Raw genomic sequence first — 24,822 nt, forward strand, 5'->3', positions numbered from 1 at the left:
ACAATTAAGTTGGTGAGTTCATAAGTAGTTTAGAAAAATTGGATGCCATTCCAAAATGGGTGTATGTTTTCCAGAAAACGCAGCATTTCAAATGTAAAGAGTTGTGATTTGTTGTGTTGAAAGTGAATGTATTAGATCCAGAAAATCCCATATTTTCCCTAATGGTTGAGATACGAGTTGTTGTGTTTTCCAAGAAAAACCCTTATTTTATTATAAAAGTATCAAATGCATATGAATGTTCGTGTTATAAGTTGTAAATTATTGCACCAGGAAAATCCCTTATTTTCCTATTAGTTGTTTGGTTTGTATGCAGGAAAAACCCTTATTTTCCTAACATAAATGGCAGTCTCTAAGAACGAAAATCGCAAGAAACCGACGTTCTCAAATGTTGTGTCATAGTTTTATATAAAATAAAGCTATACGAAGATCGCATTTGTTAGATGAAGAATAGTTTTAATAGCTACTTGTTCATAAAAGCATAATACCATAATAATTGTATATCCGATGAGTTTTATAACCATACTAAACATAATATGCCTGTAACAACATTCTTCAGGTGTCGCAGCGTTATGACAACTGTCACCCCAAAGGACGGACTGTAGCTAACAGTCAGGGCGCGGGATCATGACTTCCCGTATAGATCTATACACATTTGACACGTTCTCCGAACGGGAGACTCTGGTTATAGACAGGACTTGCAGCATTACTTTCTAATAAAGAAAAGTAACGTTTGAAGATATACACGTCTCATGGATTCTCAACTAAGCCTGTATTAAAGTGATAGTTTTCTATGCAAAGTTTATCCTTTTTCACAATGTTTGACAAAGCAAAATCTCAATGCTTATTGTTGTTGCATTGTGAGTTTGAGGGGGAATGCTAGCTTAGTAAGATTTTGGGTTTTATCTTGTATTGAGTTTTATGATTGGGTCTTTTAGCTAGGAAACCCTAATTAGCTAGTCTATATATTATATATTTCCCTTTTAATTATATTTGTACTTCTCCTTGATAATAATATGAAACTCTATCCAATATATGTCTTTCACTTGTTAGTTTATAGATAAAAATATACCGTTATATGTCTTTCACTTGTTAGTTTACAGATAAAAATATATAAGCATATATGTCTTATAGTTATAAGGGTTTCCATCTAAACAATAATATGAGTGCATTTACAAAAATGACAAAATCTCTAAATTTATTTTGAAATCAAAGAATGTCTATGGATACCTTTCATGAAATTATAGGATCATCCGTTATCTTTGGCAAAACTAGTTGGTAATTTATAGATAAAAATTGTGGTTTTTACTTATATACTAATGTTGACAAAAGTAGTTTTAAGTATTGTTGGTAATAATGTATTTAGTCAAGATAACAGTGATTCCAGTAACAAATTTAGTGTGAAACATACCCCGATTGTTTGACAAACGTAAGGTATCACCATCGAGTCATCGACTATTGTTGGTAGTTTATTCATGAGGCAGGCCGAAGGACACAGAAAGTTGGAAACATTAAAGTTAACCCGATGAATTTTTAATGTCATATGACCAATAGCCCATTTGCAAATAATCATGGGCTCATTTCTTTAGTTTTAAAGTTTCTATTTGGATTTAGAAAATATATATTATTATTATTAATCACAATTTGGTTTTTATATTTTTTTTATATATTTTTTTTAACAGGTAATCGTTAAGTTTTACATACTTATTAAAAAAAAAACAAAAAAAAAACTCAACTTTATTGTTCGAAAAATCCTCACATTTAGATCAACTTTTGTAATTTGACTTATAATTCTTCTATTTTCCATGTCGCTAATATTTATGGTGTTCTTAATACACATAACTCTGAACTAAAACACCACTTCGTGCTTATGTGCTTACACTAAATTAGTAACATAACAACACTTAAAAGTCTTGGAGGATTCGAACATTTCAATTATGTTTGGACAGTGGGTAGCCGTATTAAAGGTAAATGTGGTATGATCAACTAAATTCAACCATGGTACGACTGTCATGTGCCCGAGTGTGATGACGGTGATCGATGAAACAAGAACTCAAAAACTACCCCGAATTACACTTTCCTCACCATAAAATTATCGCACGGACATCATGGAGGAGGAACACCAGGGTATCCAGTTTCATCAGGCCCTAGTGGCCCACGAAATGCTTGAGGACGACCTTGAGATGGGACAGGAGGCAGCCCCCAGCATCGAGCCAAATGATTACATCGATGCAGACTACGAGTTCGATGAGATTGACGAAGGCGTAAAGGAAGTTAGAGACACAGACGGAACCCCCATCGAGCCTCCTACCGACGAGGCACATCGGGACCCTCCTGCTCCCCCAACAAACCCTTTCAGAGAGGATCTCCCTCTGGAGGCAGAGGTTGCCATGCTGCGGCAACAACTATTCGCCATAAAGGCACGAGCCGTACAGGCCGAACAAGATAGAGATGAGGTCATCAGGGAGATGACCGAAATGGCTCAGCTGTTGACATAGTTTCTGAGTGATTCTAAACATAGTTTTACTTCATTTCTAGTAAAAACCATCTGTTAGAACTCAACACTCAATCTTACATAATATTTCACAATTTTATTCATTACAAAACACGATTTCAAAACGTGTATGTTACAAATTTGGAGTCCCTCAATGTTCTATGAGTAAATATATTGATCTTTTTGAAGATAAAATATGATGAGATGGATTTTCTTGTAGAATGTTGAGGAATAATGAAAATTTTGGCTATATTTCATATGAACTTAGAGATAATGTAAACTTGACAGCAGAGGCGTAGCCAATATAGGGCAAGACTAGGCCTTGACCCCCCATACGAAACTAAGGTTACATATATATGGTATGTACAATATTTATTTTTGTTAAATAAAATGATTTAGGGTTGTAATATGGCCTATTCCATTCAAAACTTGAATATAGTAGAAAGGGATATATTGTTGTAAGACAACATCGTGTGCAATTTAAATAAACAACTTAGTTAATAATACATATATAGTTATTTTGTTATCATTTTCATATTTTATATATTATTTGGCCTACTCTTAAACAAAATCATAACTACGCCGCTGCTTGACACATCAGTGTAAGTAGTATGAATTGGAGTTGAATTATCTAAATATAATTGTTTACTTTCATAATATTAATATGAATATAAACCAATAAAAAAATCTCTAATTGGATGTTTACTTTCATGGATTTGAGTTTTAAGCCAATAATCTTTTTTGTAATACACATCTTCTTCTTTTATTATTAAACACGATTTTTTTATGTATGTTAATCGATTAGTATTGATATCGACTACATTTACATGCCATCATTTTTAGGTTTCTTGGAAACATTGAACTCTATGTTTATTCAAAGCGAGCCTGGAGCCGTCATTGGAAGGAAAAATGTAATAATCACTTTATAACTTTCTTCATTTCATGACCGATGACCAGATAAAACACAATGATGTATAAACAATTTTAACTATAGGGACCAACTGTTGGATTAATGTCTAAGTCCATAACTATAATTGGTAAGACTTGACCCGACCCGGCATGGTCCATTTGGGTTGCATGGCATCATGCACTTGGATAGACTATAATGAGAGAAATAAGACACTTATGGTTATTAATATATTATAAGTTCTAGTATATTAATAATAAGAATAATAAGATTATTTAATTAGTATTGATCAAGAATTAATCTAGGATTAATTAAGTGATCAAAAGAAGACTAATTAAATATATGGGTTGATTGTGTAAATCATCCATACTTATATAGTGGGCTAATGCTCCATGGATTATCTAGTTGGGCCAAAACCCATATGATGCTCCATGGATGCTCCATGGTGTATTTGAACCCATGGATCCAAGGAAATGGAAAGTCATGACAATTAGGGTTTACCCTAATTGTAACACTATATAAAGATATTATTCTTCCCAAAATCGGTGACTAGATTATTCTAGAGAGGGCTAACCGATTTCATGAAGTGTTCTAGTTTCTCTCTAAGTTATTCCAAGTGCTTATGGTGTTGTGTGAACCATTTGAGGTGTCACACTTGAGGCACTAGGCACTCAAGCTTCATGAAGACAAGCACTATCAAAGAGGTATGTATTCTATCTTGTTATATCCATTATTTTGTATGCTAGATTAGGATAATACCTTGGATGTTCATATTTGCATGTATAATAGAGAAAACATAGATCCAAGGTATTTAGGGTTGCATGTACACTTAGGAGTGTTAGAATGCTCATAACCCAACAGTGGTATCAGAGCCTAGGCTTGTTTTCTTGTTATACCTGCAATAGAAGCTGAAAAATCGAGTTTTGATGCTGTCAGCCCAGCTGACTCGACGAGTCCAAGGCAAAATGCATCCAACTCGCCGAGTTGTGTTCATGCACTCGACGAGTTGGACCCCAGACAGCATATCTTCGAGGTTTTTGGCTAGAAATGGACTAGGAACATTACCCTAAGTTGTTTTTGAACTTATAAACTTGTTTTTAAATGTGGTAATGTTCATGCTAATCCATTTTCAAGATAATTGTCAATAGATTCATGTTTTGTATTAGTTTAAAGGTTAGACTAATTACATGAAAAAGTTTGATTTGAATTATCTTGTTCTTATGAGTTGCTTAGATTAATAGAAAAGTTGAGTGAAAAAGTTGTTTTCAATCCAAATTAATCTAAGAGTTGATTCTAAAATGTGTTTTTGTAACTTGTCCTCAAGTTATATGAAAAGTCACATTTAAGTTTCATAAAAACTCATAAAAGTTGGCAATGGTTACAAAAGATGAAGAGTCTTGTCCTTAAGTTATGGAGGTTCAAGAGTCACTTCATTAATAAATAAATAAATAAAATATGTAACCTTAATTACTTCCATAAGTTATAAAATAAAGAAAAGATTAATTCTTTATTAGTTTAAAGTCTTCCATAATTTGTCCACAAGTTATGGAACTTGAAGAGTTTTTGGATTAAAACTACTTTAAATACATAAGTTATGGAATTAATTAGTTTTGAATAGTTTCAAAACTTGCCCTCAAGTTTTGGAATTTGTAAAGTTTTCTCTTATGAATACTTTAATTCCAAGTTAGCCCTTAGAATTTTAAAAAGTTAAAATTCAACCCTTATACTTTATAGTATTATAAGTTAATAATATTTATATGTATAAGAGTAAAGTCGGTCTTACCGCTAGTACGCCTCATTCACGAAGCCGGTCTATAAGGTGGGTATAAGGTTGTTGCCTATAAAATGGCAACTTAATGGGTGTCCACTCTCACCCACCGCTTGCTTGACTGGTGGAGGGTCGTTAGCCGAACGGGTTTGACATGACTATAATTCTCCCTTCATTAAAAGTATTAATGATAAATACTAAGTAACTAAACTTTTAATAATACCCAATCTTAGTTACTTAGGAAAATGTGAATAAGGTGCTAATCCATGAAATTACACTTTGCACTTTGTTTGAGTTGGTTAGTGGAGCGCGTGTGGTTAACCGGCACACTAACTCGTATTTAACAAGGTAGGCAAAGGGTGACTTAATGTTTATCATAGTATAGGTGGAGCGTGTGTGGTTAACCGGCACATCGATTGAGGGATAAACACTTAAGGGTACCAAGTAATTTGCATGGTTACTTCACACCTTGTTTTGTGATCCTCGGCATCCCAGTCACAAAACCTGAAGGGCACACTCGAGATTGAAACATGCCATTGAACAGTTCAATGAATCTCAAAAGATCTAGGAGTTTCAAAACCAATTAAAACCTAATAATATATTTTGTTTATCTTGGTGGAAATTGGTGAATCGTCATTCACCTACCTTCAAATTATTTTATAGCTTGGATTACGGCATACCTCTTCTAAGTTATAAAATAGTTTGTTGGGTCCTAGCCTTAATATTTCATATTGGGTGTCATATTAAGGACTTTAAAATCAACTATCTTGAATATCTCCCAAAAAGATGTCTGGTTTAGACATTTATGATCTTCCCAAATCTCTTGAAACAAGCTTTCCTAAATGAAGATGATGTCCCATGGATATCATACTTCTCTCTCCTCCTCCAAATTATTCTCCCTACCCCACAAGTTCTTTAAAAGTTTAAAGTCACTCGAGCCCTATTGGCAAGGCAAGGTCTTGGTGTGGTCACATCTTGGAGATGTAGTCACATATTGACAAGCCGGGAGAGTTGGGTGTCAAAGTCTTGAGAAAGTTGGTGGTTCAATCACTTTCTAAGTCACATAGTGAGTTCCTTTGGGACACCTATGAAATAGACTATGACAAGACCCTTAATGATCTTATCTATTGTTAAGATCAACTTCCTGAAACTCTATGGACATTGACAATGGTGACACTGGAAATACAGAAAAAGCATTCTCTTCCCAATGGAAAGGAATCGGCCATAGTCAACTCAGTTGAACAAATGGTAAAGAGAAAAGCTAAGTCTGTAATAGTCCTGTGTACCATTATCAAAGGGTCCATATGTTTATATTGCCAAAGTAAGGGTCATTAGTTGCGAAGCTGCCTAATTTACCTAAGGATGTTAAAGTCAATAAGATTGACTCTACTTCAGGTAAAGTCCACTAATCTAACTCTGTTAAGTTTCTGTTCTGAGATTCCGGATACATGATGTGACTGGGTCACATGGTAATGTTTTAAGAATCAAAGAAAAGTAAAGGAACTTAAAAGAAAGAATATGCTGAATCTGATTGCATAGATGGATTTCTATCGCGTAGTTTGAAGATCGGATTCTTGAGCTACTTCTTAGGAGTTATGAGATATTGCTAAGTAATAGACAACAACAAGTTTTCGTATGGATTGTAAGGATAAGTTTTTCCGCATAGTTTTAAAATAAAAAAGAAAATTTTGATTTTATTTATTTTAAAATATCCTTACAATGGCATTTGAGGAAAAATTGTTGCTTATATGATTCCATTAATAGCAAGAGTGGAAATATGAAATTGATTCTTTCATTTGTGGTAATGTCTAAATTTACCAAATAAGGAAAGATTCTCATCACCCAAGTCTCAATTGGACCGGGACTTGGAATCATGCAAGTTGTATAGCATGATGAATGAGAACTTTCAAGTATTGGAAAATTAAGACTAATTACTTATTCACATGGTTGTGTAAGTCAAGTAATGGACTAAGGGATCGAGCACATAGTCATGTGCACTGATTAAGTCCACCACAAACGATATAAGGCTATTCGCCATAGTTTACTAAAGCTCAGTAAATATGATTATACTTACAAGCTTAAGTGTAACTCTGAGACATTGGAAAAAGGTTCCAATGTATGACAGAGCGAATAAGAAGAATCAAATTAGGCAGAAGGATAAAAGTTTCTCAAATCTGAAAAGATGGGAGAGTACTTTAGTATCAGTTTTGTGATCATCTTAATGATTAAGAAACCATATCAAAATTAGTTCTCTAAGGAAGTCTTAGTGCATTCTTATGACTAAGAAGAAGGGATCTTGAAATTGTTGAAATGGTTAAATCAAGAAGATGAGTCATACTTCGTTCCAATACAAGTCTTAGAGTCATACTCCAAGAGTGTAATTTGAGTGACATGTCCTTAAAAAAAAAGGTTTAAAACACTTGACAAATGTAAGAGTAAAAGTTTTCTACTCTTGTACATTTGAAATTGGTAAGTTGTGATGTTTTGGATAAAACAAAGACCAACTTCGGCCAATTATGTGAAGTGTTTGTCTTGATTAGAATCCACACTATCTCTTGAATATCTGACAAGAGAGTCTTATATGTCAAGAGGACAGTGGGAGTCTTAAAGGTCTTGAAATTCTCAAGAACTAATCAAGAATGAAACCTGAAGTTCTTCACTAGCACACGACTTGAGGTTTATAACCTATCGTGTTGACATATTCTGTGCCCATTCTAGTTAAAGTTGGCTTTGCATATGAGTTCTTAGAGTTCTCAATGTGTTGCACAACAACTTGGAAGCAATGGTAGGCCCTTGAGCTGCCAGGTGGCAAGAAATTAAGATTGAGTTCAGTCCATATGAGTTTGGATTTGTCATTATCCTTGTCTTGTGACTATGGTTTTGACAATTCACATGGATAGGAACTCATACACCATTAAATCTAAGTGTCATAAGGTTTCTCTCCGATTCATGAAAATGATGGTGAGGAAACAATTTCACTAAGTAGATTTTAGTTAGATAGCAATTGGGATATTTGCATTCTCAAAGTCGTTAGTGGAGCGTGTGTGGTTTACCGGCACACTAACTTGGACTTGTGAGAAATGGCAAAGGTCAAAACTATCAAGACTATGATTACGACATCCCTTTTCATAGTTCTTAAAATTGTTTTGACACACCCATAAGCTATCTAAGGAAGGTGTATGTTTTTTGATAAAGTCTTATAAAAAACAATTTAGTATCAGAAATCTGAACTTTGGTAAGTCAATAAAGTATTGATTTCTAGAAGTCCAGCTGATTTTTGAGAACATGTCAAAGCTAGTGGGAGCATAAGTGTTATGCTAATAATCATCATGTTAGTGGGAGCATGATAATTATGATAAGTATTGCAAGTTAGCAATGTTAATTATAGGAAAAACAAAAGGTTTCAATTGGGAAAAAGTTGTTTTGCTATAATTAAGGGAGAGGAAATTATACTTCATCTCAAATCTATAAGCTTAGATCATGAGGTTTTAATCATTTGGTCAAAGATATATATGAATTTCATGTTGGAATGGCTCAACATAAGGAAATTCCGTATATGGGTCCATTATTTGCGTTCTTAAATTTGATTATGATTACGGCATCCCTTTTCATAATCTAAATTATGAGAACTTGGCAAATAGAAATGGAAATTTTATAGCAAAAGACTGGTTTAGTCTTTATGTGAGACATCATGAATCGTGTCCCATATGCTTCGGATAGAGGATCGATTACATGTGCTATATTCATCCTTTCTAAAATTTTCCAAATGCCTGGGGCATTAAGAAGGGAAAAGGTTTAGAACTGGATATGACTAAAAGGATTAAACAATTGTCGAGGACAATCTAAGGTTTACCAAAGATTGGTTGCTCAAGGACAGTTGGAAGTGTAGTGATAATTCTGGAAGGACCACATTGACATATTCTGTAAGGAGGCGACTCTTGTTCAGAAGTGATAGTCGAAATGGAATCTGGAAATGTTTCAAAGTTAGAATTTTCAATCTGTGTAAGATTAAGGAAACTTAATGCAAGAAGGATGGTTCCAAGGACTTGATCTCCTTTGGAATGCTCTGTAATGATTGTTGTTAAGTCTTTCTGACTTTGTGCATAATCATTACAAGAGGATCGATGCATATAAGTTTAGAATCTAACAGATTTCAGTAAATGACATGAATTTGGAATTCTTGCATTTGCAGTAAGGATTTGGGAGTGTGAAAAGTGAATCATTGAAGTTATGTTCATTTGATCTAGTTCACAAAATAAAGATCATAGACAAACATATTATGCATACTTGGTGTATGGCATGACTAGTGTTTAGAAAACATAGTGTACACGCTTGGAGCATGGGACAACTATTGTTTTAAATTCAAGAATAAAGTTGATAGCTGAAACAATATACAATAAATAATGTGTAATCATATGGTGATAAATAAAAAGTGTTTTATTTATATTCATAAGTTCTGAGACCATATTGGATTCAATTATTATTGTGTTTCACTTTGCATGTTTTGACTTCCCGAATAAACTAGGTTATTCTTCCGGAATGACTAAGTTATTCAAACCATCCACAGTCGGTCATATGTTGGAAGTAGATATGAATTAAGACTGTCATGGGTTGGCTTGTAGAGGTCTAAGATGTTGGACAAAGAGCTACAACACTCATGAGTGCTCATAAGTTCTGAGTATTGGATTCAACCCGCGCTCATTGGAATCACTTCATGGATTTTGTCACGAGTGATCATGAGACGATAATATCTTATATTCTTCAAACCTAGAGATATGAGTTATTACTATGAGTTGGTTGTACATTGATTGCACGAAACAGCATTTGGTAACTCGGTGCTATAAAACGTGTCTTTGTGTATGATTCAACAAGTAGTAGAACAAGCCATATGAGTCGAAGTTTATCCATTCCTTTTACCTTCGGGATGAAAGCGATATTTGTGGGCCCCTCGATGATTTGATGATGACAAATGGAAGTGCTCGGCCGGGCCGGGACTGATTTGATTTGTTCAATTAGTCAGTCGTCATAAATCAGAAATCGGGAAACAACAAATGGACAGAGAGAATGATTGTAATCCATGTCTCAGTCTATATGATATCTAGAATGGAGGAATATATGATCCCTTATCTAATGGACAAGTCGTTGACAAAAATCAGAGTTCATCTACAAGGTCAGAGTTCGACAGAAGCTTTTGAGAGCTACGATTGCTAGTTGGTTCCTGAAGTCATACGCAATAATAGTTTTAGACTTATCCAAGTGGGAGACTGTTGGATTAATGTCTAAGTCCATAACTATAATTGGTAAGACTTGACCCGACCCGGCATGGTCCATTTGGGTTGCATGGCATCATGCACTTGGATAGACTATAATGAGAGAAATAAGACACTTATGGTTATTAATATATTATAAGTTCTAGTATATTAATAATAAGAATAATAAGATTATTTAATTAGTATTGATCAAGAATTAATCTAGGATTAATTAAGTGATCAAAAGAAGACTAATTAAATATATGGGTTGATTGTGTAAATCATCCATACTTATATAGTGGGCTAATGCTCCATGGATTATCTAGTTGGGCCAAAACCCATATGATGCTCCATGGATGCTCCATGGTGTATTTGAACCCATGGATCCAAGGAAATGGAAAGTCATGACAATTAGGGTTTACCCTAATTGTAACACTATATAAAGATATTATTCTTCCCAAAATCGGTGACTAGATTATTCTAGAGAGGGCTAACCGATTTCATGAAGTGTTCTAGTTTCTCTCTAAGTTATTCCAAGTGCTTATGGTGTTGTGTGAACCATTTGAGGTGTCACACTTGAGGCACTAGGCACTCAAGCTTCATGAAGACAAGCACTATCAAAGAGGTATGTATTCTATCTTGTTATATCCATTATTTTGTATGCTAGATTAGGATAATACCTTGGATGTTCATATTTGCATGTATAATAGAGAAAACATAGATCCAAGGTATTTAGGGTTGCATGTACACTTAGGAGTGTTAGAATGCTCATAACCCAACACCAAGATGTATTACTTTTAAAAAGAGAAGAATATCACATTCCCCAAATATGTATTTATAAAGAAAGATTAAATATCCTCTTATATTTTATTTTCTATTCGTCTTCTTATCATATACAAATGATGACAAGTGGATTAAATTAGTATCAATTTCATTAAATATATCATTAAATGTGACACATGTCAACATTTGATATGGTAGGAGGATAGATAAGAATAAAATGTAGATATATATTTAATTTATCATTTATAAAATATACAAAATACGACATACTACTTTCGTTTCATTTCCCTTTAAACCATTTTACTTTACCAATTAAAACATATCACTTTCCTTTTATTTCATTTTCAAACATTGGACTTTGAAAATTTACCAATCATAACATCCTTTTTCATTTTAAATATTTTTAAAGCACCCCACTCTCAAAGTTTACCAATAGGTGCATTTTTTTTATTAACGAACTATTGTTCTATATAGATCTCTAACCAACATCTAGAAGTTGCGATTCTACAAAAATCTGATATGCGGGTAGATATACAAAATGCATGATAGTATTTTTGACTCGTTGCTTTGTAATATGTCAACAAAACAATTTCAAGTGAATTACACATTTTTTTTATTAACAATTTATATAGGTGTTAATGATTTAAATATTTGTTATAGGACATGCTTGGGTCTGTAAATTTATAGAAAAATTTCGAGATGTAATTTAAATCATTTCCTTGACTTTTACTATTATTTTTTATTAATTGAAAAAATATAGTTTACAAGAAAATTAAAAAGATTCTATCAACACAATCATATAGTTTTTGGTAATTTTGATATTATATATTTTTTGTTATACAAATTGAAAACTACCGTTACAACATCTATATTTTTTCCATTTCATGGTTCCACAAATTACCTTTTGCCCTACAACATGTTGTTAGATTTTTGTGTACATGACCTATCAAATATCAATAAAAAAAATCCTGATTCATACTACGGAAATATTTTTTTACAAGTTATCTTTTAATTTGAGAGAGAGACCAAATCTACTACGGTATGAAAATAGAAAAAGGATTGAGAGTTGTACAAAAAAAAAAAAATCATCAAAAAACTACATGGACAAGTTTACAATTTACTCTTAATTTTTTCATTAGCCTTCACAATCGAGGGTGAAAACTTATGGGGACTAAGGCGTAATAAAGCCAAAACGTTGGGCGTCTTTCTATAGAGTCATACTGCAGGGACCTGAGGTGTATCATAGTCCTAGGGTTTCTTGTGCGCCTCTATATATCTTTCGTTTAGCCTGCTTCTCCCCCTCTTGCATTAGTCTGGCTGCAACGGCGAAGTACTGAAACCCTAAGAACAACAGCAGCTAAGAGCCGCAACAATGGCACAACCTAAAGTTTTGACAACCAAAGAGGCCGATATACAAATGATGCTGTCTGCCGAGGTCCATCTCGGCACCAAGAACTGTGATTTCCAGATGGAACGTTACGCTTTTAAGCGCCGTAACGACGGTATAAACTACTCTATTCTTCATGTTTTCTTTTTTTCATTCCATGTTCTATATCATAGATTTGTTTAGTTTTCGCGCGATGCTTTTTCGAGGGCTAGCCTCCTCTATTCATACAATGATTTCCAATTACGCTCTTATTTTCTTCAAATCGACTGTGGTTTTTTTTAATTTCATATCCGTATCTGTTATTATCAGTTAAGTGTGCAGTAGAATTCTGTCACAACCTAGACTAAAACGTACTAAACCTATTGATTTAGTAATCTCCGTGCGAATTTAATAATTTTTAACTTGCGATCCTGTAATACTGGTTGTTAGTCTCTTCAATCCTGTACTATAATCATAGCAATTGGTTTGTGATATTTTTTATACTTAATGTTGTTTTAAACAAAGCTTCCTGTTTTTCATTTTGAGTTTCTTTCCTAATATTACAAACAGTTCCCTTACGGATTAGATCTTGTTTTACAGGAATTTACATTATTAACTTAGGAAAGACATGGGAGAAGCTTCAAATGGCTGCCAGAGTGATCGTAGCAATTGAAAACCCTCAGGACATTATTGTCCAATCTGCAAGACCATATGGGCAAAGAGCTGTACTGAAGTTTGCTCAGTACACTGGTTGTCACGCCATTGCTGGGCGTCACACTCCCGGTACCTTCACAAATCAGCTCCAGACATCTTTCAGTGAGCCTCGTCTTCTTATCTTGACAGACCCAAGAACTGATCACCAGGTTAAAATTCTTAATATAAATTTCTGATTCAATCTTATTAATGTTTCGAGTCTTGTTTTTGATAAGCTTCTTTTTTATCACAGCCAATCAAGGAGGCTGCACTAGGAAACATCCCCACAATTGCTTTCTGTGACACCGATTCTCCCATGAGATATGTTGATATTGGTATCCCTGCTAACAACAAGGGAAAGCACAGCATTGGGTGTCTGTTCTGGCTTTTAGCTAGAATGGTGTTGCAGATGAGAGGTGTGATTAACCAAGGACACAAGTGGGATGTCATGGTAGGCATCATGATCATGATTCATGAGGACATGTGTTTGTTTCATTGTATAAAGTTTATGGTTTGATGAAATGAATTTGTGTTGTTTTGCAGGTTGATTTGTTTTTCTACAGGGAACCAGAAGAGGCCAAGGAACAAAATGAAGATGATGGTCCTGTCCCTGCAGATTATGTTGATTATGCAGCAGGTGCACTTGGCATGGGTGACAATTGGTCAGCCCAGATTCCAGATGCTCAGTGGGCAGGTGAAATTGCACCACCACCAATTGCTGGTGCCCCTGTGGTGGCAGGTGTTACTGGCTGGAGTGGGGCTGAGGGTAAGGATTCATGATAAATCAGTTGATTTTGTATTGTTTAAACTTTTAAGATGCGACTTGTGTTTTTCTGATTGTGATTTTTAAATTTGTTTAATCAGCTCCGGTGAGTGGTGGTGATGGATGGGAGGCTGTTGCTGCTCCGGTACCACAAGCTGAAGCTGCAGCTGCAACCGGGTGGGAATGAGACAAGATTGTTCTTCTGTGTTGAACTTTACTTTTTTGTCTTGTTTAAAACTAAGTATGCTGAGACTAGTTTTTATGATATGAGTATTTTTGATATTTTTCAATGTTCAAAATTTTTGATGGTTTTGTTATGATAGAGTTAAAATTTGCTTTCAGATTCTGTTTGAATGGAGAAACTTGATAAATTGATGAACAACATGTGTTTGCTGCTTTGATGTTGTTAATGTTTGTTTCATGTGATGTAAAAAGCGGCTGGGTCAACAAAACGTTATTTTGTTTCATAATCATGCGCTGCTGATATGCCTGCTGAGTCTACTCCCACCTCTGACCATCTCGAGTGCCAACCACCTCCTTCCATTGTTGACCTCCCTGAAGTTGACTCCTATCCTTACTTCCGACACTAAGCTTTGACAACATTGCCCCTTCTCCCTCCAACCCCTTCTCCTACCTCTCTAATCTACTTGTAACATCTTGTTGCAGATTGTTATGTGATTTAGGATTGTGGATTGCAATTCAGCTATATGTAGGCTTTGGGCCTTTTAAGAAAGAAATGTTTGGACTTCATTGAAAGATGTCATTGTTGGTAATGGGATCAAGGCCTATGAATTGTGTATTTGAAACTGAGGTTTTAAAGTTATGTGTTACGCTGCTTGTGAGAGTTAAGGTTTTAAGTTGGACATGCGGTAAGCCAAAACTATCGATATAGAAGTGTAGAGCTCTTTAAGACCTTTCCGTGGATAAAACATACGATGAATTCAGAGTTGAAACAAAGAAGTTCTGACTATTTGAAGTTGGAAATGATTTGGGAGAAAACTGATCTCATGACGTGAGTAGTGAATGAGGAAAGTTATGTGTTACGCTGCTTTTGAGAGTTAAGGTTTTAAGTTGGACATGCGGTGAGCCAAAACTATCGATATAGAAGTGTAGAGCTCTTTAAGACCTTTCCGTGGATATAACATACGTCGAATTCAGAGTTGAAACGAAGAAGTTCTGACTATTTGAAGTTGGAAATGATTTGGGGGAAAACTGATCTCATGACGTGAGTAGTTGGAGCTCACGGCGTGGGAATTGATTAAACGGAAATGTTGATTTAAACTGTGCTCACGATGTGAGCATTAGGAGCTCACGACATGAGATACGTTGCGGCCCAAGCCCACGATCTTTTAGGGTTTTCATCGAATTTAAATACTATAAATTTCATTTTAGGGTTTCAAACTAGCCTCTTTCGTCCCTAAACTTAGTAAAACCCTAACCATAGCCTCTCTTTGTGTTTCTTGAGCTTTTGGTGGAGTTTTGTAGGCTTGAAGAATAAGAGATCATCTTGGAAGCATAGTTGTAGCTTGGAAGCTTCATTTGCAACCTTTAGCCACACTTTTGGACCAATGTGAGTAATCAAGATCCAAGCTTTATGTTTACTTATTGCTAGATCTAAGGTTTTATGCATATTTATCCAAGATCTTAAGAGTCAAGAGTGTTGTGACTCCATAAAGTTGGCAACTTTATGGGTCCTTAGGGTCCCTAGATGCTTATATGTCATGGATCTGAAGTTTGAATGATGTTAGAGTTCATGCATGAGAATTTATCTTCTTTTTCTCCATGAATGACCTAATTTGAGCCCAAGTCTTGTATTTGACATAGAATACCTTAAATCATCGATTTTTATGATCCTTGGAGTGTTAGGAAGCCTTTTGGAAAAGATGGATTAATGTCTTAATGGATTAAGAAAATTTTGGATCAAAATGGCTTCTAGACTGATCTCATGACATGAGGAGATGCATGTCACGTCCTGAGTGTCTACTGACCATTGACTTTCGTGACTGTTAAAATTTTGACCAAGTTAAAGTCAAACTTGTAGATTTTGGGCTATTGATTGAGATTCGATTTGGTTCTGGTGTTAGTAGATTTGCAGAAGCAAACAATGTTGAAAATGGGTCATATCGCAGTGTTCAAAGTTCTTTCATTCTAATGAGTTTCCTTCACTGTACCCATGGTTCGAAGGCACCAATGACGGCCCACTAGTTTATGTTGTAGTATGATGGTTGATTTCGTGTCAAGTGTTAGTTATGCTTGTGTATGTTTGATGACTTTGTGATTATTTATTATTATTATATGATAGTGGTAGAGGTGAAATAGACCCAATATTCGGTTGAAATAGATCGAAGGGGATTGCAAACACCTATATATGCTTGACAGTATCTAGTTGAAATAGACCGAAGGTAAGTGTAAACACTCAGATATGTTTGATAGTATTCGGTTGAAATAGACCGAAGGGGATTGCAAGCACTCATATATGCTTGATAATATCCGGTTGAAATACACCGAATGGGAGTGCAAGCACCTATATATGCTTGATATTATCCAATTGAAATAGACCAAAGGGAGTGCAAGCACCAATATATGCTTATTTGTATGTTTGTATGGTATGAGATATCTTGCGGAACTTACTAAGCTTTATGTTTACTGTTTTCTGTTTATGTTTCAGGTATTTCTGGTTCAAAAGGGAAGAAAGAGTCTGAGACGATTGCAGTGCACACACCACCTTGTTTCGTATTTTTATGTTACTATGATGTACTTGGATATTATTGATACACTTTGATTTACCATGATTTCTATGATGATGTTTTGGATAATAGTTTTATTATATTAAAAACGAAAATTTTTAGTCTTAATTTTTGGGACGTTACATTACTGCTCCATCTGGCATTGACTTCGCCACAAGAAGCTTCGCCGCCTCCGCTAGCACCGCAACGACGATGACCTCATGTTGCAGGTAAGTTTTTTTTTTTTCCTGAAAAGTGAAAATAGATTCTCTGTAAATAGATCAATTGTTCTTTTTTTCCCTGAAAACTGATTCTTAGAAATACATGATTTTTTTTGCCCTAGAACTCGATTATCAGTCCTCAATTTTGATTTTCTTTGTATTTCATGCCCGATCCTATACTGGATTGTCATATGCTACATGTATCTGTTTCAAGATTTGTGTCTCAAATTCTTTATATTAAGATAGAAGATGATACACTTTGATAAACATCATTCATTGAATTTTAGGTTAATGATTATATGACTTTCCATTTAGCTTATTTGTTTCCTTGTTGAATTTGAATATACAGGTTGAAAGAAAATTTTGAGGGGCTATAGTGTTTAATGTAATGATGGTGAAAGAGTACAAATCGATCATCAATAGTTCGGTTGCAAGTTTTTTGACATTTATGTCTCGACATTCAATGTCAAATATGCTGTTTTTTAACTTTGAAATCCTTGGCATATCAAAAATTATTTTATTTCTGTAAATATATCTCAGAATATCATTATAAGTTATTGAAGATAAATTTTGATTTATATTAATTTGGATTTTGTATGGTTTTTATAATTATTTAGCAAAAATTAAGACAAAATGATAAAATGATCATTTTCATAATTCAGTACAACAATTCAGAAGTTCCAACAAAGCAACATGTTAAAAATTTAGATTTTAAAAATTCAGACCCTCTTAAAAATTCAGATATTGTCAAACAACCTTTTAACATGAAATAAGTGAGTTTGGATAATTGATTTTAATATGTTTAATTAAATTGGTTGATACAAAACTTGAAACGGACTATTATTCTTCCTTTTTTGGGTTGAATAATTCATTTTCAGCTGTAGTACACCACAATCCATTAAAATCAAAGTATGTAGAACTGGTACGGGTTTAAAGAATGGTTTTATCTAAGTTTTGGGTATTCGGATCTAAGAACTGGAATTGGTTGTTTGGAATCTAAACCAGTTTTAGGAACCGGACAGGTTTTGTAAAAAGTTTAAAATATACAAATTTCATTCATTTAAAGCTGTACAGATTCATATATCGGTCCAATTTTCAGTCCTACAAAATCTCATTAACCGGTTTTTGGATTTTCTAGGTTAGGGTCCATCTGGACCAGGTTTGGGCCCCCACTTTCATTCCTCCTTTCAACCACTTTACCCTCTAAACGACTATGAATTTAACCATTCGACCTCTCAAACACTTGCTCCATCTAGTTCACTTTTTTTCTTATGCATATCCTCTTTCTACTTGTGTTTCTATTTGTGTTTCTACACATTTACAAGATCTAAACCCTTACTTGCAACCCAACACATACTTGACAAGAAAATAAACAGATTAACACAAAACAATCATTAAACGGGTCATGTTAGAATCCAGCTCTTTTAACCCGACATGAACTTGCACGATACGACACATTTGCCAAGTTTAGTCCAAGCAAACACTGTTTCTGTTTGATAAATGACAAGGTATTAAAAGGGTTGAAGTGTATGATAAAAAAAATATATTTACAAAGATTCACATATCCTAAGTTATTTAAACAACTATAGCAATCTGTTTTTTTTTTTTTTTTCTTAATTTTACATCAACCAAGTCGAAGGTTGTAACTCCTGCCTTGGTGTTTTGACAGGCAGGGGTAGTCAGCCACCTTTGTTTTTGTGATTTTCATGAAATTTTCTCTGATGGTATTTCTCTCCCTACCATTTATTTCCGAATGCCAATCCACATCCTTTGGATGGGACAAATGACAAATCAAATGGTTTATCATATCTCATCGCTAAGATTTTTTATTTTTATTTTTATTTTTATTTTTATTTTTCAATGGCAAAACAGCCAAAACTGGTCAATTGAAAAACAATCCTCCATGCATCACCCATTTCACAAATCCATCAGGATACTCCCCTGCAGCACCACTCGCATTTCCATCCTTTTGCTCTTCTCCCTACAAATGTTTCCAACATATAATTAGATATTATGTAAAAAAAACAAAAAGAAAAAATTAAAATAGAAAATACCTTGACATGCAGACATGATTCAGAATCACTCATTCCCTTCACCACATTCTCAGTTGATTGACCAGCAACAGGGGAGCCTATGAGCATTGACCTGAAACAAAGAAAGTCAAAATCAAATAAAGAAGGGATAAAACTTAAAAGCATATGATGATATTGGTGGGTGAGGCATTGAGGTTGAGTTACCTTTCATATTGTTCATCTTCACATGAATTCCCAGATGAGGAAATCCAATCCACATCAAGAAAATTCGAACAGTTGAAAGAATCCAAACGTTTGTTGTAAAATATCCGATCACTATTCGGATAATCTTCAGAATGAGCATCTACAAGAATCTGCCTACGAGACATCGACGGCGTATACCTACATCCATGTTTCAATCCTTAAAAAAACATGAAACTCACTACAATACATCTTGCCATGTCATTATGGGACCAAAAATCAAATCAAACCTCGGGTAAGACGAGTCACTTTCACACGTTGAAATTTCAGGTGATGATTCCGATAACCCTTTCCTACCACTATCTTCTGTTTCTTCAGGATACAAATGCTCAGACTCTTCATTCTTCTCTCCGTTTTCAATCGCTGAGCTGTCATCAACTAGAATGTTCCCATCTGACAAAGACCTTTGAAATGGTGCCCTAGAAAAACATCAGTACATGGAAATATAAATTTGCCTGTACTTAAACCGGTAATAATGGTGTTTAAACCTTAAGGATCTATTGTGTACAATTAAAACAACAGGGACCGATTTTGTACCTTGTATTCTCCTCAAAGAAGTTAGAACCACGGCTTCCAACATCAAAATGCTGGTCTGAATCCAATTCCCATAACGCAGGTTTACCAACTTGTGGCTGATAGTGACCCAAGAACCTGTACAAAATCATACAATTGAATAACAATGATTGATTTTATATACACACGTGACATTTTTTTTTCAGATTGTTTATCTTACACATTAATGGCGTCCTGTTTTTCTGCATCCATGTATGCATTACTGTAGTAACGTTGTAGAGTTCTGAAAAACTCCTGGGACTGACTTGCTGCTTTCCATTGACCTCTTCTTTGACTAAATATCTGTGTAACAAAATTTAATAAACATGCAGTTTGACTGAATTATGGTAGTAATTAGTATATAATTAATTAAATACCTTATTGTGAGCAGCAGATCCTCCGTATTGTAGTGCAAGGGTGTCACCCATTCTTTCATAAACCCCCATCAAATCATCTGCTAGAGGGGAATCCAGCTCAATGAATGGGGCATCTATGTATCCTAAAGCATGCAGTTGATGCCCAAGTGCAGCCCAACCATATGCAAATTGGGCTACATTTGTTCGATCCAAACAATCTATACAATTTGTTCTCAGGACACCTGTCTGATATTTAGGAGGCTTCACACTAAATTTGTTACTGGAATCACTGTTATCTTGACTAAATACATTATTATCACCACTTTCATCTTGAGTTAATGATTCTTGAGATTTTGAATTTTGGGTTACTTGACAATAGAAGAAGCCAGTTAGGTTCAATGCATAAGTAGCCACTTTGCCCAAAAGTGCTAGCACGTTTGTAGATCTAATGAAACAAGAAACAAAAAATGAGTTAAATTATGGGTAGGTAGTTACTTGTTTAATAAAATAAAATGTGGAAGGGAGGAAGGGTACTTTCGGGAATATTTGTTTAGATCCCAGTGGAGAAACTTCAAGCGACGTTCCTCGGGTAAATTTCTATTGATCGACTCTATGGCATTAGCGAATTCCACACGTAAGATGGATTCCCTGGGTTTCTTTTCTCTGGTCTGCAAATAAATAAATCATGGTGGTGGATTTAACTAAGAGTCTGTTTGCTATGATGGAATGGAATGAGAAGGGCAATGGAATGGATCATCACATTCCATTGTCATGTTTTGTTGGTTTGAAGGAATGGAATGACTTATTCAAACATGTTGGTTGTTATGTATAGTTAGACACTAAATGAAATTTAATTGTTAAGCAAACAAATTTAGATTATTTTATCAATGTTCGATTCCATTCCTACGTGGCATAAAACCATAATGCTCAATTCCATTCCCTCTCCGATTACTGCATACCTAACATTACCTAAAAGAACCCAAATTAAATGGAACTATTTACAAACAATAGGAGTATCTTTTTTTTACCTTAACTAAATTCAATATAATAATTGGATTCCCGTATCTCTTGTAAAGATTCTGGAAATGGAGTCTGGTGGCTTCATAATTATGGTCCTTCTTCGACACTAAATATATAAACAACAGTTAGGAAAATAAACAGTAAACACTAATTTATATAAGTGGAGTGGTTTTAAACTTACAGACGATATCAGGCTTCATATTTAAACGTGAAGTTTCCTGTGACCAAAAGAGGGGTATTGAGCCCCGATTTTGGACAATAGAACTTATTTGCACAGGAAAACCTTCTGGAGCATCTTCAAACACTATTTGTTCTGTTTCTACATCATTAGCAACACAACCCTTCTCATTTACCCCTCTTTTCAAGTATCTACAACATACATAGAGAAAAGTGATCAAAAGATTTGTTATGTATGATGGAATGAAATCACAAAGGAATGGAATGAACAAGGTAATTGAATGAATCACTCTTCCCACATGGATTGAAAGCATTACATGAGGAAGATGCTCCATTCAATTCCAATGTGGCAAACAAATAGAATTTTTTGATTCCATTATGACGCTCAATTCCATTCCATTCCTACCAAAATATAAAGATCAAAGGTCAAACCTGGTTCCAGCATAGTGGCGAGATCGTCTAGCAATGAGGGTCAACTTGAATTCTTTTTCGGATAATAAAAGTTTGACCTAATTTATATCAAAATGAAAAGAAACAATGCCATGTTTATAAGAACAGATTCTCAATCATCAGCAATTGTATTAAGCAATGTTACAGAAATATATATGGTAAGTAAGCATGTTTCCATTTCAATAATTATACAATTAGAGATACATTATGAGTAACAAAGATACCTGCTTAAAGAAGCCATAAACTAGAGCAACAGTCCAGAGGTTATTGTTGACCTGATTGTGAATTGCAGTAGTCAAAAACTCATTCCAGACAAACATTGTTTCATTAGCATCTTGGCCTGTTTCATGACTAGACAAGTTTTTTTGAAGACTATGCATGACATTGTAGGAGTAGCTGAAAAAGAAGTCCTTTGTAAGATCCACCGAGCAGAGGAGCTTCTTGTATCTATAAAAACCAAAAAGTAAATTACAAGAAAAGTAAATGTCACAAGTTCAATTGAATGCATAAAAATATATAAATGATTAAGTAAAAATACAAAAGCTGCTGACTTTAAAACTTTAAAATCATTTTAAGTCGCAATAAAAATTGATTTTCCTGTGAAACCCTGATGATACCTTGCCTCATTCAACAGATTAAACTAACATCACAACGGCAATGGACTTCGCCCCTGTAATTTCCAGGAAGTAAACTGACAAAAATGCCCCTATGAAACGACAGTGACTAGAGATGTGTACAAAAAAAAGAGAAAAAAGCACTATGTATCTGCTAGGATTTAGCATTTAATGTATGGCACGCGAAATATATGTAACAGACGATCGACATGTATAACTATCAAGATATCAATCTAAATTAGGAAAGAGACTAAATGTCCAAAGTGCAATATCAAGTTATAAGTAAAATGAAAAAAGATAAATGGAAAACAACCAAGGTTGAAGTCAATGGTTATCATGATACAATGGTCAACAAGTAATTTCTGATTTCTAATAGTTTTGTGTCTCCTAAAAAATACCAAATACATTTTACATTTACATGCAGAATTGACGAAAGACCTGTTTTCATTCTTAGAATAATCCATATTGGATGCAATAGTAGAATTGGGAATTGCTAAGATCTCGCTCTTGGTTATCGCGTATATTGCATGACCACAAATGACACCGATCTTCTTTCTTTTTGTAATGAGCAGCATGTAATAAGGTCCCAAAAACTTTATAAAGCCTAAAACCAATATACAAACAAGTGAAAAGAGTGAGAACCTTAATCATGTTAATATGTATACTCATTGACTTAAAAAACATCAGAATGAAAAATGAAGCATACCAACAATGCCATAACATGCAGTAACAAATTTAAGCCCTCCTGTGCACTTATTTCCTTCATGGATACGCTTTAGCAATTCACTACATTCAGTTTCTGTGTACATTGTAGGATCTTCTATAATATTCAGCTCAGAAGCTTCTGACCTGTCGATCTTTAATACCTTCCACACTGATCTGTTCTTACTGCGTCCAACCATATAAAAGTTCTGTTGCAACAAGTAGAACAAAATGTCTCAACCTTTAGTTACTGTAATGACCAATCACATAATGCAGTATTGAGAATCGGAAAGTCAAAAAAAATCTTAAATTCAACTATCACAAAGAAGGAAGCTGATTTGACAAATCCACCAATATTGTCAAATAACAGCCATAATAATCCGAATCGAAGCAAGAAAAAAAAATGATTGCTGAAAATCTGCTGTTCCCTAACTTAAATGATACGTTATATCATGAAAATTCTTAAAAACTTGTGCATAACAAGGTTAATCTCAGCGAACTTAAAACCTTCTACAGAAGATCAGCTCTGTAACGGATGCAAAGTATATGTCAACAGAACTGAAATTTGATTACAGAAGCAGCAATGAAAAATATACCGAGCGAGACTCGTAAAGTCTGAATTTTTGTAGATAAGCATTTTCAAGTTTAGGCATCTCTCTGATCCACGCATGAAGGTCGTTTTCTGAAGCCATGTTTTTCGGAAGCCCGAGCCTCAAGCCCGGGCTATATCACATAAACAAACAGAACTTCTGAGAGATCGTCGGTCAACTAAGCCGCCACAAACCTAACTTTCACGCGCTGTACATCAAAACAGCTTAAAATTTCAGTCTATACATTGAATAGATATGGTAAGATTGAAATTTGAAAAAACGAAGACTTCATACCTGAAATCTATGAATGAAAGCCTGGAATCGAGTAGAGCAGCTGAGCTGTTAGATCAGAAACCTGTGCAAATGATCCGGTGATGGTAAACAAGGAAGAGAGAGACAGAGAAGAAAATCACAGGTCCGGCGACTGTATCCACAGAAAAATATGAAAAAAAAAAATGGGAATTGAATTTTTAGGTATTTTGGTCGCTCAGATTCGTAGATTTAAGAGAGGAGTAAATGATTGTTCAACCTACATACAGCCACAAGGCTACGGCGTAAATGTATTTCTATATTCCCGCTAACCTTTACTTCTCGTAATTCTATGACTAATTGGTATTGCAAAAACAGAATATACCTATTCCATTTCATATAATTTAGTTAATAATATTTTTCTCTATTTTTAACTACACAGCTTTAACACATATTAATTATAAAGATTGAGATTGAGATTACAACATTCTATGTCCATATTTATCTTTTTTTTTTTTTTTTAATTATTCGTCATGGTCTAGCCATATTATTACAATATTTAACCAAATATTATCTAGCGTTATAGGTATACGTTTTTTTTTAACAATCATTTTAACATTATGTATAAAAATAAATGTCTACATCTACCTCTTTTTTACTTCATAAAAACGAGGATCTTACAATTTTTATTAGTTGTTAAGATATAGCATTCTTATAAAAACTTAATATTATTTAGTTTGGGATTGTTAAAATATATTTCTTTTTCTTAATAACTTTTTACAAAAATCTTTGAATACCTTTTGGAGCCTTCCCTATATCTAGCGATTATGAAAGGAAATTGTCCCTTTTTAGTTTGTTTTCACGTCAAGTTG

The 24,822-nt window shown here is 34.3% G+C and overlaps 2 protein-coding genes across 3 annotated transcripts; one reads left to right on the plus strand and one right to left on the minus strand.

The window, feature by feature from the left end:
* The first annotated feature begins 12,486 nt into the window (after positions 1–12,486).
* LOC145031139 (small ribosomal subunit protein uS2-like) lies at positions 12,487–14,361 on the plus strand. Its single transcript, XM_078979648.1, has 5 exons — positions 12,487–12,700; positions 13,165–13,427; positions 13,511–13,708; positions 13,801–14,023; positions 14,122–14,361. Exons 1-5 carry the CDS (start codon positions 12,571–12,573, stop codon positions 14,205–14,207), a joined length of 900 nt encoding a protein of 299 aa, XP_078835774.1. The 5' UTR covers positions 12,487–12,570; the 3' UTR covers positions 14,208–14,361.
* Positions 14,362–18,476: 4,115 nt separating this feature from the next.
* LOC145031149 (phosphoinositide phosphatase SAC2-like) lies at positions 18,477–24,272 on the minus strand. 2 transcript variants are annotated; one of them, XM_078979668.1, is made up of 16 exons: positions 23,996–24,272; positions 23,708–23,909; positions 23,116–23,320; positions 22,848–23,013; positions 22,020–22,242; positions 21,778–21,854; positions 21,350–21,537; positions 21,177–21,274; positions 20,683–20,816; positions 20,170–20,593; positions 19,974–20,095; positions 19,778–19,891; positions 19,471–19,644; positions 19,205–19,381; positions 19,022–19,112; positions 18,477–18,948 (listed from the first exon to the last, which is right to left on the minus strand). In XM_078979668.1, exons 2-16 carry the CDS (start codon positions 23,801–23,803, stop codon positions 18,850–18,852), a joined length of 2,388 nt encoding a protein of 795 aa, XP_078835794.1. In that variant the 5' UTR covers positions 23,804–23,909; positions 23,996–24,272; the 3' UTR covers positions 18,477–18,849. The 2 variants fall into 2 exon arrangements, with proteins under 2 accessions (XP_078835794.1, XP_078835786.1); XM_078979660.1 differs by having other exon boundaries at positions 19,471–19,659; positions 23,996–24,269.
* Positions 24,273–24,822: the final 550 nt, after the last annotated feature.

Source organism: Lactuca saligna, chromosome 1, assembly GCF_052625555.1.
Source record: "Lactuca saligna cultivar CGN05327 chromosome 1, ASM5262555v1, whole genome shotgun sequence".
Classification (NCBI taxonomy): Eukaryota; Viridiplantae; Streptophyta; class Magnoliopsida; order Asterales; family Asteraceae; genus Lactuca; species Lactuca saligna.